Genomic DNA, 13,765 nt, shown 5'->3' on the forward strand with positions numbered 1-13,765 from the left:
TTATCCTGGCCCCCAAATTCCCAGCCCATGCTACCAGTCTCCCTCTCCAGTTATTCTGTCCTTCCAGCCTTAGCTTGTTGATGGAAGAAAGAAAAAAAAGTCCTGCCTTTGTGTTTCATGTGTGACCCACAGCCCCCCCTCCGGGGGGGGGGAGAACCTGTGTCCCCCGTTCCCCAGCCTCCTCTGCTCCCAAACCACAGGTCTTCCTTGAACCCCCTCCCTCTCCCTGCCTTGGTCCCATTCCTGGCCGCCCCAGCCGTGCTGCGATGCTCGTCCCAACTCCAGCTGCCCTAGCCCTTCACAGTGTGGTTTCTTCGCTTCTCCCTCTGTGTCTCCTGCGGTGACTCGCTCTCGCTGAGCCCTTCCCCCAACATCCTCCCCTCCGTGCGAGATGCAGAAAGTTCAAGTGTGAGCGGCAAGGTGCTGCTGGCACAGTGCCCTGGCAGCCAGCCCGACTGCTAGTTTGAACGGCTGCCAGCTGGCTTCCGGCATGCCGGGGCTGCCTGTGGGGGGGGGGGTCGGGGTGCAGGCATTGCTCTCGGCATCATGCTGACGGGCGGCCTGTCCGGGGGTGTGTGTGTGTGGATGGGGGTGGGGCAGCGGGGCTGAAAAGTGCTGGTGTGTGGCTGACTGGGGAGATTAACTTGGGCAGACAGAGAGAGAGAAAGAGAGAGAGAGGAATAAAGAGAGAGTTGTCTGCCTCCTCCTAGAGAGGAGTCAAACAGACAACTGCGACGCTCAGTCAAGGGTGCAGGTTAGGGTGGGAGCCGTTGGTTGGTTGGTTGAGCTGACACGCTGCACGTAGTGATTGCCACTGCTCGGATCCTAGCCCTGGGAAGCTGTGAGTCACCAACGAAAGGAGTGTGGAAAAACCTTTCCTTGGGACTCAGCTGTGTACAGTGTCTGAGGAGATGTCTGTTGGGATTATTTGGGCTAGCTCTCATTATTATTAGTCATCTCTATAAATTGCAGGCATATGTATATATGTGTGTGTGTGCGCGCACTCTTAGTAATGCAAAGTCTTTTCCTTCCTAATTTTCAGGACGACAACCACATACCTATTAATATACTGTAGTTCAACATAGTAGAAAGAAAGAAAGAAAGAAAGAAAGAAAGAAAGAAAGAAAGTGAAATACTGTCTAGCTCGGTGTTTCCCAAAACTCGGGTCGTAAGCAGTTTTTGCACTACAATTCCCATCATCCCTGACCACCAGTCCTGCTAGCTTGGGGTGATGGGAGTTGTAGTCTGGAAATAGCTGGAGACCCAAGTTTGGAAAACGCTGGTCTAGCTGAATGCACGCATCTATCACACACACACACACACACACACACACACACACCGAATTAATAAAGTAAATGGCACTTTACTTTTTAAGTGATACTTTTAGTTTTCTTCCCTCAAAGCAAACAAAAACCTTGTTCTTGCATTCACCACTTTAGTCTTACCAATATTAAACACCCATCTTTTTGGCCAGTCCTACAAATTGGTTTCCTTACTCTGAATTGTAGCAAGAGGCAGTTTCAGTTTCCGAAGTGCTTATAGTAGCAAGCATTCCTGTATTCTCCCCCAAATCTCTAGTTTGGTTTTAGTTTTGCTTTTTCCTCTTTTTTTAAATGCACATTGCCGTTCCATCTTCACAATATTAGTGAGATGTGTCACCGCTGATTTCTCTCATTTTACGAAGGAGGGAGCTGAGGTGCAGGTATTTATCTGAAGTCACTGCAGGCAAAGTCTCCAGGAACTGGGCCCACGTCCCCCTGAGCATTAATATCCAAAACCCAGAGCTAGCGTTCGTCAAGGCTGCAACTGGCAGTTCACTTTGGTGCCCATCAAAACGCTTGGCTCTCCCCTGCCTGCCTTCCCAAGTAAAATCCTTAGCTGCAGCATTTGACACCTTGACCCAGACACAGACTGGCAGGAAGCCAGGAGGATACAATCCTAGCAAAGGTTGTAAAGTCAGTGGCTGTGTTTATTTCACGCCTCTCTGGTAACTGCTGCACAGGAATGGATTCAGGTTCATATGGTAGCTCCAGGTTCTTCAAGATCTGGGCTATTCAAGTTAATATTTGAAGAAGTTTCTAGCTTGCAGAGAGACCCCCATCCGTGTGGGCCTGAGAGAAGGAGTCGGAGCATGTATTTTCAGTCCCTTCAGCAGCTCTGCATTTGCCCCTGACGGCATATTCACTTATTCATTGCCCGACCCCACCGGCACATTTCCTCCTCTACCGATCCCATTTATCCTTCTCTCTATCGATTCTCAAAGCATTATTATTATTATTATTATTATTATTATTATTATTATTATTATTTCTTGGTAAAGCTGAAACTGTGATGTGGAGTAAATTATTGCAAATAAATGTAGAGGTGCTTGATTTCCATAATTAGTCACCTTGGTGCAGAACTTGGTTTATTTATTCCTACTGTATTTATTTAAGCACAGGACCATGCCCCAGCCTTGTGAAGCGGCAGGCGGAGGCGCCCCCCCCCCCCGGGCACATAATTGTGGCACTAATATTCGAGATATCCTTGCTAAGTTTAATGAAGAATCCAGTGATTCATCACGATTTTCTTGTGCTCACGCTATAGGGTGTTTTTATTCCCTTAAACGGCCTTGCCAAAGTGTCCCTTGGGAGCTTCTTCTCCCGGCCTAGCACCAGAGGAGTTTTCTGCTGTGGTACCAACAATTTTGGACTACCTTTCTATTCACCTCTTGCTGTTTGAATGCCAACATTGAGCACTGGGGTGGTTATTCGGACTGCCATCATAAAAATCTGTCTTAACAAATGTTTTGAATATCTTTCCCCACCCACCCGTCACTGGCAGTCTACTTTTTGACATTTACATAGAGACAGATCGGACTTAAGGGCCCAAGCCTGGGACTTGACTACACAACCACTGTGTTGTGATGCCAGCATTTCATTCCTCGCTGCCTCTTGTTTTAGCTCCAGGTTACCCGAGGTTCTCCGGGAGCTTAGCATCCACTTTTCTTCCCATGAGCCACTTGGATCACCATGGAAACAGCAACGTCCTGTATGGCCAGCACCGTTTCTATGAAAGCCAGAAAGGCAAGTGTTGAGTCATGGTTGGGATTGCAGGGAAACATGCAGATACACCCTTCTAAAGGGGCAGAAGAACCACTACAAAGTCCGGCACCTTATCAAGGGCACAGATTTGGGAGGGAAGGGAATAAGGAGTTGGTTTCTCGGTGACTGAAGGGCATCTGAGGCCAATGCCACCATCCCAGCACAACATCTTGGCCCCAGACCCCCCACCACTTCAGTCTCTGACTTGCAAGTGGTACAATTCCTAAAAGAGAGCTATTGCAGCATGTAGGCAGGAGAGGCTAGAACCTTTAGACTTGCTTGGGCAACAAGGCATGGGGGTATTATTATTATTATTATTATTATTATTTATATTGCCCTATACACACAGGTCTCAGGGTGGTTCACAACACGAGAAACACAAAATACACAATAAACATAAAAAGAAGAACCCAATAAAACCCTCCCCTCCCCAACACATTTTAAAAGGGCATTGGATGTCAATCAATATTTGTAGGGGAGGAAGAGATGGGGTGTTTGCCTAGGGCATTATTTCTCAAAGGAGACGCTTCCTAACCACTTTCCCTCTTTCTCCAGACAATTTCTACCTGCGGAACCTACCGGCTCAGCCCACCCTACTGTCAGCCAATCACAACTTCCCCAGCATTGCCCGGGCCGCACCGGGGCACCCCATTGGCTCCTGCAGCCGGGACCGGGAGGCAGGCCACGGGCAAAAGTGCCACAAGGACTACGAGCGCTTTGTGCTGTCCAAGGGGGACAAGGGGGCCAAGGGCGAGGGGAAGGACCGACTGGCCGAGGAAGAGGCGGCCAAGGAGCGGCACAAGCTGGTGATGCCCATGACGCCCGAGGCAAACTGCAAGGAAGGGGCTCCCCAGCGGGGCTCCTGCGACAACCGCCCCAAGCACCTGCCTTCCTGCCTGCTGAGCTCCAAGGTGCTGAATGGCGACTCAGGCAAAGCCGTGCTGCCCAGCTGCGGTGGGGGCATCCTGCCACGCCACGCGGGAGCCCAGAGCCGCTGTGCCAAGGATCTCGGCCACCACGAGCCCCCCCAGTCCTACAGCGAGTGCCTGGAGCGGCGTCAGATGCTGCACCACTCTGTTTCCTACACCGTCCCATCAAGCCTGCCCACCGGGCCCCCGGCCTTGAGCACGACCACGGGCAGTTTCCCCTGCTTGCAGCTCCACTCCAGCCCTGACGGGATGTGCCACCTGCAGGATAAGGCCGGCCGGGAGCTGCGGATCAGTGGAGCCACCTTTGTGCCTTCCGTAGGCCACTTGACTGACAAGAGCCGCTCCTTCCAGGTGCCCTCCGAGCCCTGCGAGGGGAAGGAGCGCCCCCACGACGTGGGCCCCGAGCACCCACCTCCTTACGGGAACCACCATTTCTCTCACCTCAAGGTGGAGGGCAAAGCCGAGCGGCGGCTGGACTGGCCGCAGAATTCCAACGCGGCCCGCCTCAAAGGCCTGGAGTACCTGAACAGCACGGGCTCCGACGGCCATTTTGGGAGCTTAACCCACCAGCCTAAAGGCGGGCACTTTGAGATGGTGCCACCTCAGGACTGTGCACGGCCTAGCCCTCAGGAGACGCTGTGCAAACTCAGCCAGTCCTGCTGCACTTTAGACAAGGCCCACAAGGAGCCGCCGACGCCCGGCACCCAGAAAGTGGCCCGCATCCGCCACCAGCAGCACTTGCAGACGGAGATGGAGCAGGCCGGGGCCCACGCGGAGTCCAAGCGCAAGTCCATGGAGCTTGGCTCTCTGGGCTACAATGGGCCGCACCTGCCGCCGTGGCCGGTGCAGGGCCAGGGCCCTCCTCCTCTGCCCATGGTGGAGGAGAGGAAAAGCTCCTACCTGGACCCTTTCAGCAGCAGCCTCCAGCAGGCTGCGCTCATGACTCAGGGCTCGGTGCTCACCCAGGAAATGCAGGCGCCGCCCGACGACGTGTCGGCCATGAAGAACCTGCTGAAGTACAGCAACCAAGCACTTATCGTGGGGCAGAAAGCTCCTTTCGTGGGACTAGGCAGCCTCAAGGGCAGCTGCGCCCACCAGGACGGGGGCAAGTTCCTGGGCGCCAAGGGCCAGCAGGAGATGGAGCGCCCAGACTGTGCCCGCAGCAGGGAACACGAGCTGGGACACGGGGACGGCGAAGTGCGCCAGCCTCCCGTGGGCATCGCTGTAGCCGTGGCTCGCCAGAAGGATACACTTAGCCGGCCCGAACCAGCCTACGGCTCCAGCTCCAGTCGGCAGAGCAGGGCTGCCATGGGGCTCAAAGGTAAGGGGCAGCAACTGCAACAAAGTCCTTGTTTGGGGGACAGAGCCATTGGCCCCTCCCCAACATCACGCTGCCCCTGACATCTACAGACCTGCATTGCAGATGCCTACATGCACATAACCACTATACTTGGGCTCCCCAGCCATTTGGGGTTGATGGGCATATTTGCAAACTGTGGTCAGCAATACTCGCATGCCCATGTGTGCAATCACAGCCCAGCAAACACCACATCCCGTTCTTTGGGTCTTAGTAGAATGCTTCTTTCAATCCTATTTTCAGTGTGTGTGTGTGTGTGGGGTAAACCCTGTGGGTGCATGTGCTCCCGCAGGCAGCACCTTGGCACCCCCTTTTCCAGGTGGTCGGGGGATCCTGAGCAGCCGGGAATGCTCACCCATTCAGTTCCCTGGTATAGACAACTGCACTCCCCAGCATGTAGGCCCTACATGGATCTGGATCGGTTAACTGGGAGAGATGCAACGCCATTGGCTTCCCACCTTGTGCCATTCCCTGACTTGCCACACACACTACTATTCCTGATTTGGCTGCTAAGTTCTTGGAATTCATTGTCTAGCCACCTGCGTTTGATTTATCTCAAACACAGGATTTTCTGATAAGCCGTCTAGTGAGATTCCTATCTGTTTAATTTTTACATTCGGTCTATAACGCTGCCGCAACCGGAACTGAGACGTTAGCAGCTACGCTTTTGTTACTAGAAGTCTTTGGTTAGTTTCGAGGCGTAGGGCAGCATAGGGACACAATTTGGTACGCCAGATTTTTATTGAAGGAAAACTGATTTTGAAGCCTTTCCGTGGCCTGATTGAAGGCATTTATCCAAACTGGGAATCCCGTATATTAGGGTAGCTGCTCTCAATGTATGGGTGGCCAGGGGCAGGACTAGGGAGTTGTGCCATGCTGGATGTGGGGCCATGCCGCCCCTTCCACATGCAGAGCCCCTTTAACATAGAAAGGGAAGGGGCTTCAGCCCATAGGCTTCTGTTAACCAGACCATGGCCTTGCCCTCCCTCCTATCCGAGAACTCTCATTCCAGAGTTGCAGCCTCTGACGCTTGAGCTGCACGCTCACTATTATAATTCCATGCTGAGTTCTTCAAGAGGGGCCTGTGCCCTATCCCTTATTCTTGTAAATTCTAACCCCACCCAACCAACTGGATTGGGAGATGGAATGCAGAAGTGGTGTGCTCCTGTGACCTTCCTTTCTCCTGACTCCTGCTCCTTCGCTTCCTGCCCCTGCTCGTGTCGCCAGGAGAAAAGATGCCAGCCCTTGGGGAAGTCCTGCCAGAAGGTGATAGCTAATCTTGCCTTTTCCGTTTTTTCTTTTCCCTCAAGCTGGCGCGGCGCGGCCTGTGCATGTCATTGACCTGGATGCTGAAGAGGAACGGAGCCGGCTGTGTGAGGAGCGCCTGGGGCTTGCTGGGAGAGATCTCTTGATCCAGTAAGGGCGATTTATGGTGCTTTTTGGTTAGGCTGGAGAGGCTTTCAGAAGGCCCACCTGCATCTTGGAAGCGCAGTTGTTGCTGGCTGCCTTACACCTGAGGGCAGGAACTATCAACTTTGTATTGATCTCTAAGCCACTCTGGGCTGGCACCAGGCTTGAGTGGACCCTGTTAGCAGTAGGCCCTTACCTTGCACCAACATGGGCCCCTGTCTGGGCCGAATGTTGCCAGCTCCCCTTCAGAGTCCCTGCTGCTGCTGCTGCTGGCACTTTCCCGTACCTCCTCCCAGCAGAGATCTTTATTGGTTGCGGTGCATATTACGCTTCCCGGGAGTGAGAGGCAAGCACTGGCTTGGCGTTCTTCTGTGGTGGTGGCGGCTGCCACATTGCATTTCCCAAAATGCAGTGCCTGCTGCCAAGCGTTGCATCTTGGGAAATAAATCATGGGGGTCTCTCTCCACAGAACGAAACAGAACCAGTGCTTACCTACTGTAACAAGCAGAACTGCCTGCCACCATCAAATAACGAAACAAGCACCACTCCCAATAAACAGGGAGAAGGCAGTGAGGTGAGTTACGGACGATCTCAACACATCGCTGATGGTGGTGGGCACTTCTGAGCCCCTGGGTCGTCAGCAGGTGCCTGACTGCGGCGACCTCTTGTCACTGGCCTTGGGCCCATTTTTGGGGTGAAAATTTGGTTTAAATATGTATCTATCTACCATCAATTGGTATCAAAGCTGGGGGAGGGAGTGCAGTGGGTTTTGCATCCAATGCTGTTAACGCTGGACCCATGGTGAGCCAGTTCATGTGATAGCTGGGCTTCTGGTTACTCCAGGAGCCTGACAGTGCCTGACTTTTAGGCCTGGAGGCCACAGAATGACCATTACAGGCAACCCCCTGTCATTTGTGTGTATTAAACATGCACAACCACGCACGCATTGCACCAAATCTGAAAAGGGTCCCGAAAATGTCACAAAAGGGGCAGAACAGGGTGTTTGTGGGCTTTTTCAGTTGTATTACAGAAGAAAACTCCCATACAAATTTGGGGAGGGAGGCATTGCCTGTACATTACATGATAGCCCACATTGTGTAGTCCCTTTACAGGCCTGGATGATCCTGACTTGATGCAGCTGACCTGCCTTTGTCCCGTCTGATTTTTGACTTAACAGGGACAACAAGGACCTGGTGGAATTTGCCCGGATCCACCCGTCCAGCAGCTGCCCTGGAGACCTTACCCCCCACCTGATGATTGCGGGCAGTTCCTCGTTGCAGGCCAGCCAGTTGGGAGGAGACCCAGCAGCCCATACCCACCCAGCTCATACCCACTGGTTGCCCCGGACACGCAGCCCTTCTCTTTGGATGGGTGGACACTCGTACGGTCAGTATTGCTTGGGTGTTGACGTTCTATCTAGAACCCTTGCCTAGGCCATGCTGACAGCAGCTCCTCTCCTTATCTCTGATCCATTTCTGATCTCACTTCATGCCTGATCTACAGCTTTCTACTCTGTTCTCCTGGCAGTTTCAGTTTCCTTTTGTGCTTTCCTGCTGCCCTGTCCCTTGGCGTTGCTTTTAATCTCTGGATTGTTATTGTCCCATTATTTGTGACCCCCTGTTCTACCTCTAGTCCTAATTGCTGCCGAGAGCCTAAGGCAACCCTTAGTGAGTGACATTTAGGACCACTTCATATGCTTAAAAAATTATTGCCTCGAGAAAGTGTCATCTGTACATGCAGCAAAAACACCTGCGTATACATAAGATTTTCCATATAGAATTTTACACGGGCAAAACTGGATTATTGCCTTTCCTATGACTCAAAGAGGTATTGCAGACCTGGGAGACTGCCTTCCTGGAGCCATAGCTGATTGTCAGGTAGAGATAGGTGGAGGGGATTCTCCTAGATCTTATAAGGACTGTGTGATACATGATGATCTTCCTAAATCAGGCATCCCCAAACTCAGCCCTCCAGATGATTTGGGACTACAATTCCCATCATCCCTGACCACTGGTCCTGTTAGCTAGGAATGGTGGGAGTTGTAGTCCCAAAACATCTGGAGTGCCGAGTTTGGGGATGCCTGTCCTAAGTGGATATTATCTGCATGGTACATACGTGACCTGCTCCCTGCCCCTTGCGGTGGAATTTCATTTGTCTGCATATGCACGTGACGAGAAGCCAAACGTTTCTTGGCCTACCCTGAGGGAACCATGAAAAAGCAAAGTCTCGCTTTGCCCTGATACGATCTCTTTCCCTAGGGAAGATGTGGCTGCTGGGAGGGTGTGTTGAGTGGGCTGGGCTTTCTATGTCAAGTGCATTCTTCTCTCTAGGTATCGGGCACCCTGCTCTTCATCAAAACCTGCCTCCCGGCTTCCCGGCCTCTATGCCCAGTGCCATGCAGCCAGTCTTCCCCCTGTCGCAGGAACCACCTGCTCAACTAGTAATCCTGCCCTCTGAGCCTCCAGCCCATGGGGCCCCCCATACCCTGGGTAAGTAGCAGCCAGGGACTAATTGGCTGGCACATCCCACCACCTCTGCTGGATAGTAGCTGGGATGGGGTACACGGGAGCTGCCCCCTCTGATGAGAGGAGATGGGTGCGGCTCTCTAATTCAGGGATCGGGGAGGCATCTCCATACTCTTTGGCTTTGTTTACCTCTCTGATTAATCTCCCTGTCTCTCAGCAGCTGAGGTGATGGATCAGGCATCAATTTGGCCACCCATGTATCCCAGCCGGGGGCCTGGCTCTCACCTGCAGCACACAGGGCAACTCCCTGTCTATTCCCGCTCCCAATTCCTGCGTCAGCAAGAACTCTATGCCCTGCAGCAGCAACAGCAGCAGCAACAGCAGCGTGCAGCACAGGCACTGGAAGTGCAGCGGCACACACACAGCCAGGTAGGCATGCGAAGTGAGGCCATCATCATGGTAACCCCTCTCAGTACCCATCAGGCCTCTCTTGTTGGGCGGCTAGAAAGGATCTGCTTTCTGAGGAAGGAACCTCCTCCCTCTGGGGGACATGGGTAATGTGAGGTGGGGGGGACCATAGAAGCATCAAATATTCTCTCTGCATGAAAGTCTGGGCCACCCATGCAGCTGCTTTGCAAAAGCTCAGCCCCTAAGGTCCAGGCTGACACACATTAACACACACGAAGCAAGTGCATTGCAGAAAGGTGACTGCACAGCAACAGAAGACTCACCCACTAAGCAACCCACCATGCTTCAAGGGAAAGGAAGTGTGTGTGTGTGTGTGTGCGCGCACACACACACACACACACACAAGTTCTCCAGCCAATCTGATCTGATGAGAAATCCCTCACTGTCTCAAAATACAGTGCTTGGCCAGATTCTGAGTGAGTGTAAGAATTTATCTCCTGAGTCATCTCAAAGAAAGTTCTATTGGCTGCAGAGCTACGGTCGTCAACATCCTGCTTCTCGCTGCATGGCGGTGATAGACGCCAGTATCCTATGTGGAAGAACAGCACTCTTCCGGAGGGTGACGATCAGGGCTTGTATGTGTGTGTTGTGATTCTGAGCCAGCACTGCAAAAAGCAAATAATACTATGTTTGGCCAGAGGATCAACCTTCTCTGAAGCTCAGCTCCCCAAATATAGCTGCAAAGATGTGCTTGGAAAACTCTGGCATTGATGCCTGGAGACATCCTGTAAATAGGAGGAGTGAGGCTGGATGAAAAACCCCAACAGTCAGAGGATGGGGGGTTCTGCCCCCTGCGTAGGTTATTGCCTCCTGCTGCCTCAACTAGCAGAAGCTGAAGATATTAAGATAGATAAAATGATCCCTGTTTCCATAACTTCATCTGGGTTGCAGTATTTTGCTTTTTGCTGGTACGGAATCCGAATTGCTTTGGCTCGGAATCCTGATTTATTTACTTGGAAGCACACACAGCTCACATCTGCTAGAGTGGCACAGAGCACTAGGATAGGAAACCCAAAATAACCTTCATCGGAAGTGTAGCCAGGTTTTTCTTGAGCCCATTGTTCCCGACTGAGAAGGGGACAGAGTCGAAATAAAACGGCCACTGATTCAACCTGAGTATAGGATCAGGACTGTGGTGAGGAACCAGAGTTGGTGGGCTGATAAGGACGTATCAACAGGAAGTGACGTGGAACCAGGCGTGTTTAGGATTGCAAAGCACTGGGGACAAATGCAAGTCTTAAGATGCATATACTGACTGTATTGCCGTTGGGTTAATTGCCCTTTTGTGGGGTTGGTTGCGTGGGGTTCAGGCACTCGCTGACCCGTCCATCTCTCTCCTCCTTGTAGCGGAAGCCCGAAGAGCCACCCCCTGAGCTGGAGATGCCAGGCCCCGAGAAGCCACTCAAACCATCCCACAAAGCTGTTGCCTTAAACGCTCCCCCGAAGGGCCTGTCGCCAGCAGCTGCCTGCTCAGCCAAGCTGTCCCCGTGTTGCCACCCGCCCAAATGCCCTGCCCCCTGCACTTTACCTGTCTGCCCTGCTGTGGTGCCACGCTCTCCTGCTGTCAGTCCGGTGCCCTCGCAGAGCTCCACTGGCCCTGAGGCCGAGGACAAGCAGCCTGAAGGGAGGCCAGCCCAGGACTATCCCAAATCGCTGGAACCAGGTAGGGATTCGTGGCAGGCTGTGCATGGAAGGGGAAGCCGGGAAGAGACACGGTATATTTGTGCACTGCTTGCGCCCAATATCGACCATAGGGCTGGTTACTAGCCCATGGCATGGACTCCCTCTCCCTGTAGTAAGTGTCTTGGTTTGTGCCCTGCTAGGCATAGGCATCAGCATGTAGTTCAGAGTGCAGTTATTTTACGCAGGCTTTAGCCAACACATTCAAAGTTTCCATTCATCATTGTTGTGCAGAAAGGTTCGGAAAGGGTGCACATAAAGGCCCAGGAACCGGACAGGCTTCTAGAACAGGGTTTCCCAAACTTGGGTCTCCAGCTGGGTTTCTTTTTTGTTTTTTTTTTTAAAACTACAATTCCCATCATCCCTGACCACTGGTGCTGCTAGTTAGGGATGATGGGAGTTGTAGTCCAAAAACAGCTGGAGACCTAAGTTTGGGAAACGTTCTAGAATCAGTGAAGGATTTTCCACTGTTCAGGGTCAGAACCTGATCAGCCCCTCTTGGTCCCTGTTCATGCTTCCCTCCCCCCTTCTCCCCTTTCCTACAGGCATGGTACCACAAAAGTCTGAATGCCATTCTTCCTAGGTAATTTGTAGAAAGTTTAATGCTGCCAGAAAATAAATAAACTGCAAGGGAGTACGTTCCATTAGCATTAACTTATTGCAGTCACAGAAGTTGTGAGAATGGACCAGCCTTCTGTTAGGAAGGGTGCAGGATATGATGACAGGCTCATGTGAGTTATCCTGAGTTTTGGTTTGGAGAGTCCCAAGCTGACCCTGTGCCCCCCGCTTTTTTGTGTGTGTGCTTACCCTGGTGCTCTTTCCTTGTTCTTTCTTCTTCTTCTAGATCTTCCCCCTGGTTACTCCTACCCTGTGGCTGGCCTGGGCTATGCATCACCTTTACCCCTGGACCCAGCTGATCCTGACACTATGCAAACGGTTTCCACGGCAGCTGAGCCCGAACAGTCGCGCACCTTCCCACCAGAGCAGGAGCCACAATGTGAGGCGGAAGCTCGTCCATCCAGTGGGGCTGGGGACCCCGAAGTGGATTCCTCCCACCCTCACCCTCCTCACCTCCTTGTGCACCCCCAGAGGCCGAGCTCCACGGAACTGGCCAAGGAGACGCCGTGTTGCCCCCTGCTGGTCGGGGACAGCCCAGACGGCTTGGACTCTGCCCCGAAGGAATGCCAGGAGGAGCCTAGGCCGGAAGCTGCTGTTCCAGGGCCTTCGCCAGAGGTGATGGCTGTGGAGGATAGCCCAGCTGCAGCACTGGAAGATGAAGGCCAGGAAGACGAGAGCGATGCCAGCTCACCAGATGACCTGTCGACCCATGCCGAGGTGCAGGTGGCCCCGTGCGGCCTGGATGCCCTCATTGCTGCCAGCATTGATCTGGGCGAGCTCCCAGCTTTGGAATCTCCACCTCCTGCAGATTCCCTTCCCCTGCCCTCGCCATGCAGCTCAGGGATTCCTGGCATTGCCCTGCTCAGTGAGCTGGCAGAACTGGAACTCCGTCGCCAGCAGTGCGATACTGCCGCCCATGGTAAGGAAGGCAGGGGCCATCTTTTCTCTCCCCCTCCCTCTCGTCGCTGTTTTGTCCCTTCCTCCTCACAGAGGCCAGTGACCAGCAAGCAAGGAAGGTGACTGGGAAGAGGAATCTGTATTTGTCTGGGTGACTTGCCCACTCATTTTGTTCATAGTAGCTAAGCGCTGCTTACTTCTTTGGTTCAGGAGGGCAGCCTGCCAAGAGTCAGAGACGGGGCTAAATTTCCATCGTCGTTAGAGGAATGAGAAACTTCTACACTTTCCTATATGCCCGGGATGGGGAACCGGTGGCCCTGCAGATGTTGCTGGACTCCCATCACCCTTGACCATTGGCCTTCTTGGCTGAGGCTGATGGGAACTGGAGTCTGTCAACATCTGGAGGGCCAATTCCCCCCCCCCATCCTTGCTATGCACAGCCCTGCCTCCTGCCTGGACAGCAAGGAGTTGACCCCCACTCCTCTGCGTGTTGTAGGAGCTTGGGATGAGAAGGAAGGATGACAGCCCACTGGAGACTGAAAGGTTGTTCATGATGGGAACATTAACTTGGGACTGGAACCAGAGGTTCTGGAATTTTTTCCCAGACCTTGGTCTTGTCAAGTTTGTACCTTTGAGACTGTAGAATTTGCATCCGTGCCAGGGGCCACTCCCTTGATATCTTCCATTAGCTCTCAAGTGTTGGCACTGAACGATTAACAGCCGAAGGGCAAATGCACATCACTCTCATGTGCGATCTCCCATTGCACTACTCAAACAGCCTGTCCACAACTGTAGCCTTTCAGCATTCTCCACTAGCTTGCCAGCAGGGCCCCCATTCTTGGCCCCACATTGCTTCCA

At 52.8% G+C, this 13,765-nt stretch overlaps 1 protein-coding gene across 7 annotated transcripts in view; it reads left to right on the forward strand.

The window, feature by feature from the left end:
- Positions 1–13,765, forward strand: part of BAHCC1 (BAH domain and coiled-coil containing 1) — a 112,921-nt gene that overhangs the window by 71,131 nt on the left and 28,025 nt on the right. For 6 of the 7 annotated variants that reach the window (XR_004425903.1, XM_033138973.1, XM_033138972.1 and 3 more), the window contains exons 4-11: positions 2,943–3,065; positions 3,639–5,333; positions 6,680–6,785; positions 7,957–8,165; positions 9,110–9,268; positions 9,462–9,673; positions 11,060–11,375; positions 12,237–12,929. Coding sequence is in view for 6 of the 7 variants with exons in the window: in XM_033138973.1 (XP_032994864.1) it covers positions 2,943–3,065; positions 3,639–5,333; positions 6,680–6,785; positions 7,957–8,165; positions 9,110–9,268; positions 9,462–9,673; positions 11,060–11,375; positions 12,237–12,929 (3,513 nt within the window). In the remaining variant the exon portion in view is untranslated. The remainder of the gene's footprint in view (positions 1–2,942; positions 3,066–3,638; positions 5,334–6,679; positions 6,786–7,956; positions 8,166–9,109; positions 9,269–9,461; positions 9,674–11,059; positions 11,376–12,236; positions 12,930–13,765) is intronic. The other variant, XM_033138974.1, reaches the window with a different exon arrangement.

Source organism: Lacerta agilis, chromosome 2 (genome assembly GCF_009819535.1).
Source record: "Lacerta agilis isolate rLacAgi1 chromosome 2, rLacAgi1.pri, whole genome shotgun sequence".
NCBI lineage: Eukaryota > Metazoa > Chordata > Lepidosauria > Squamata > Lacertidae > Lacerta > Lacerta agilis.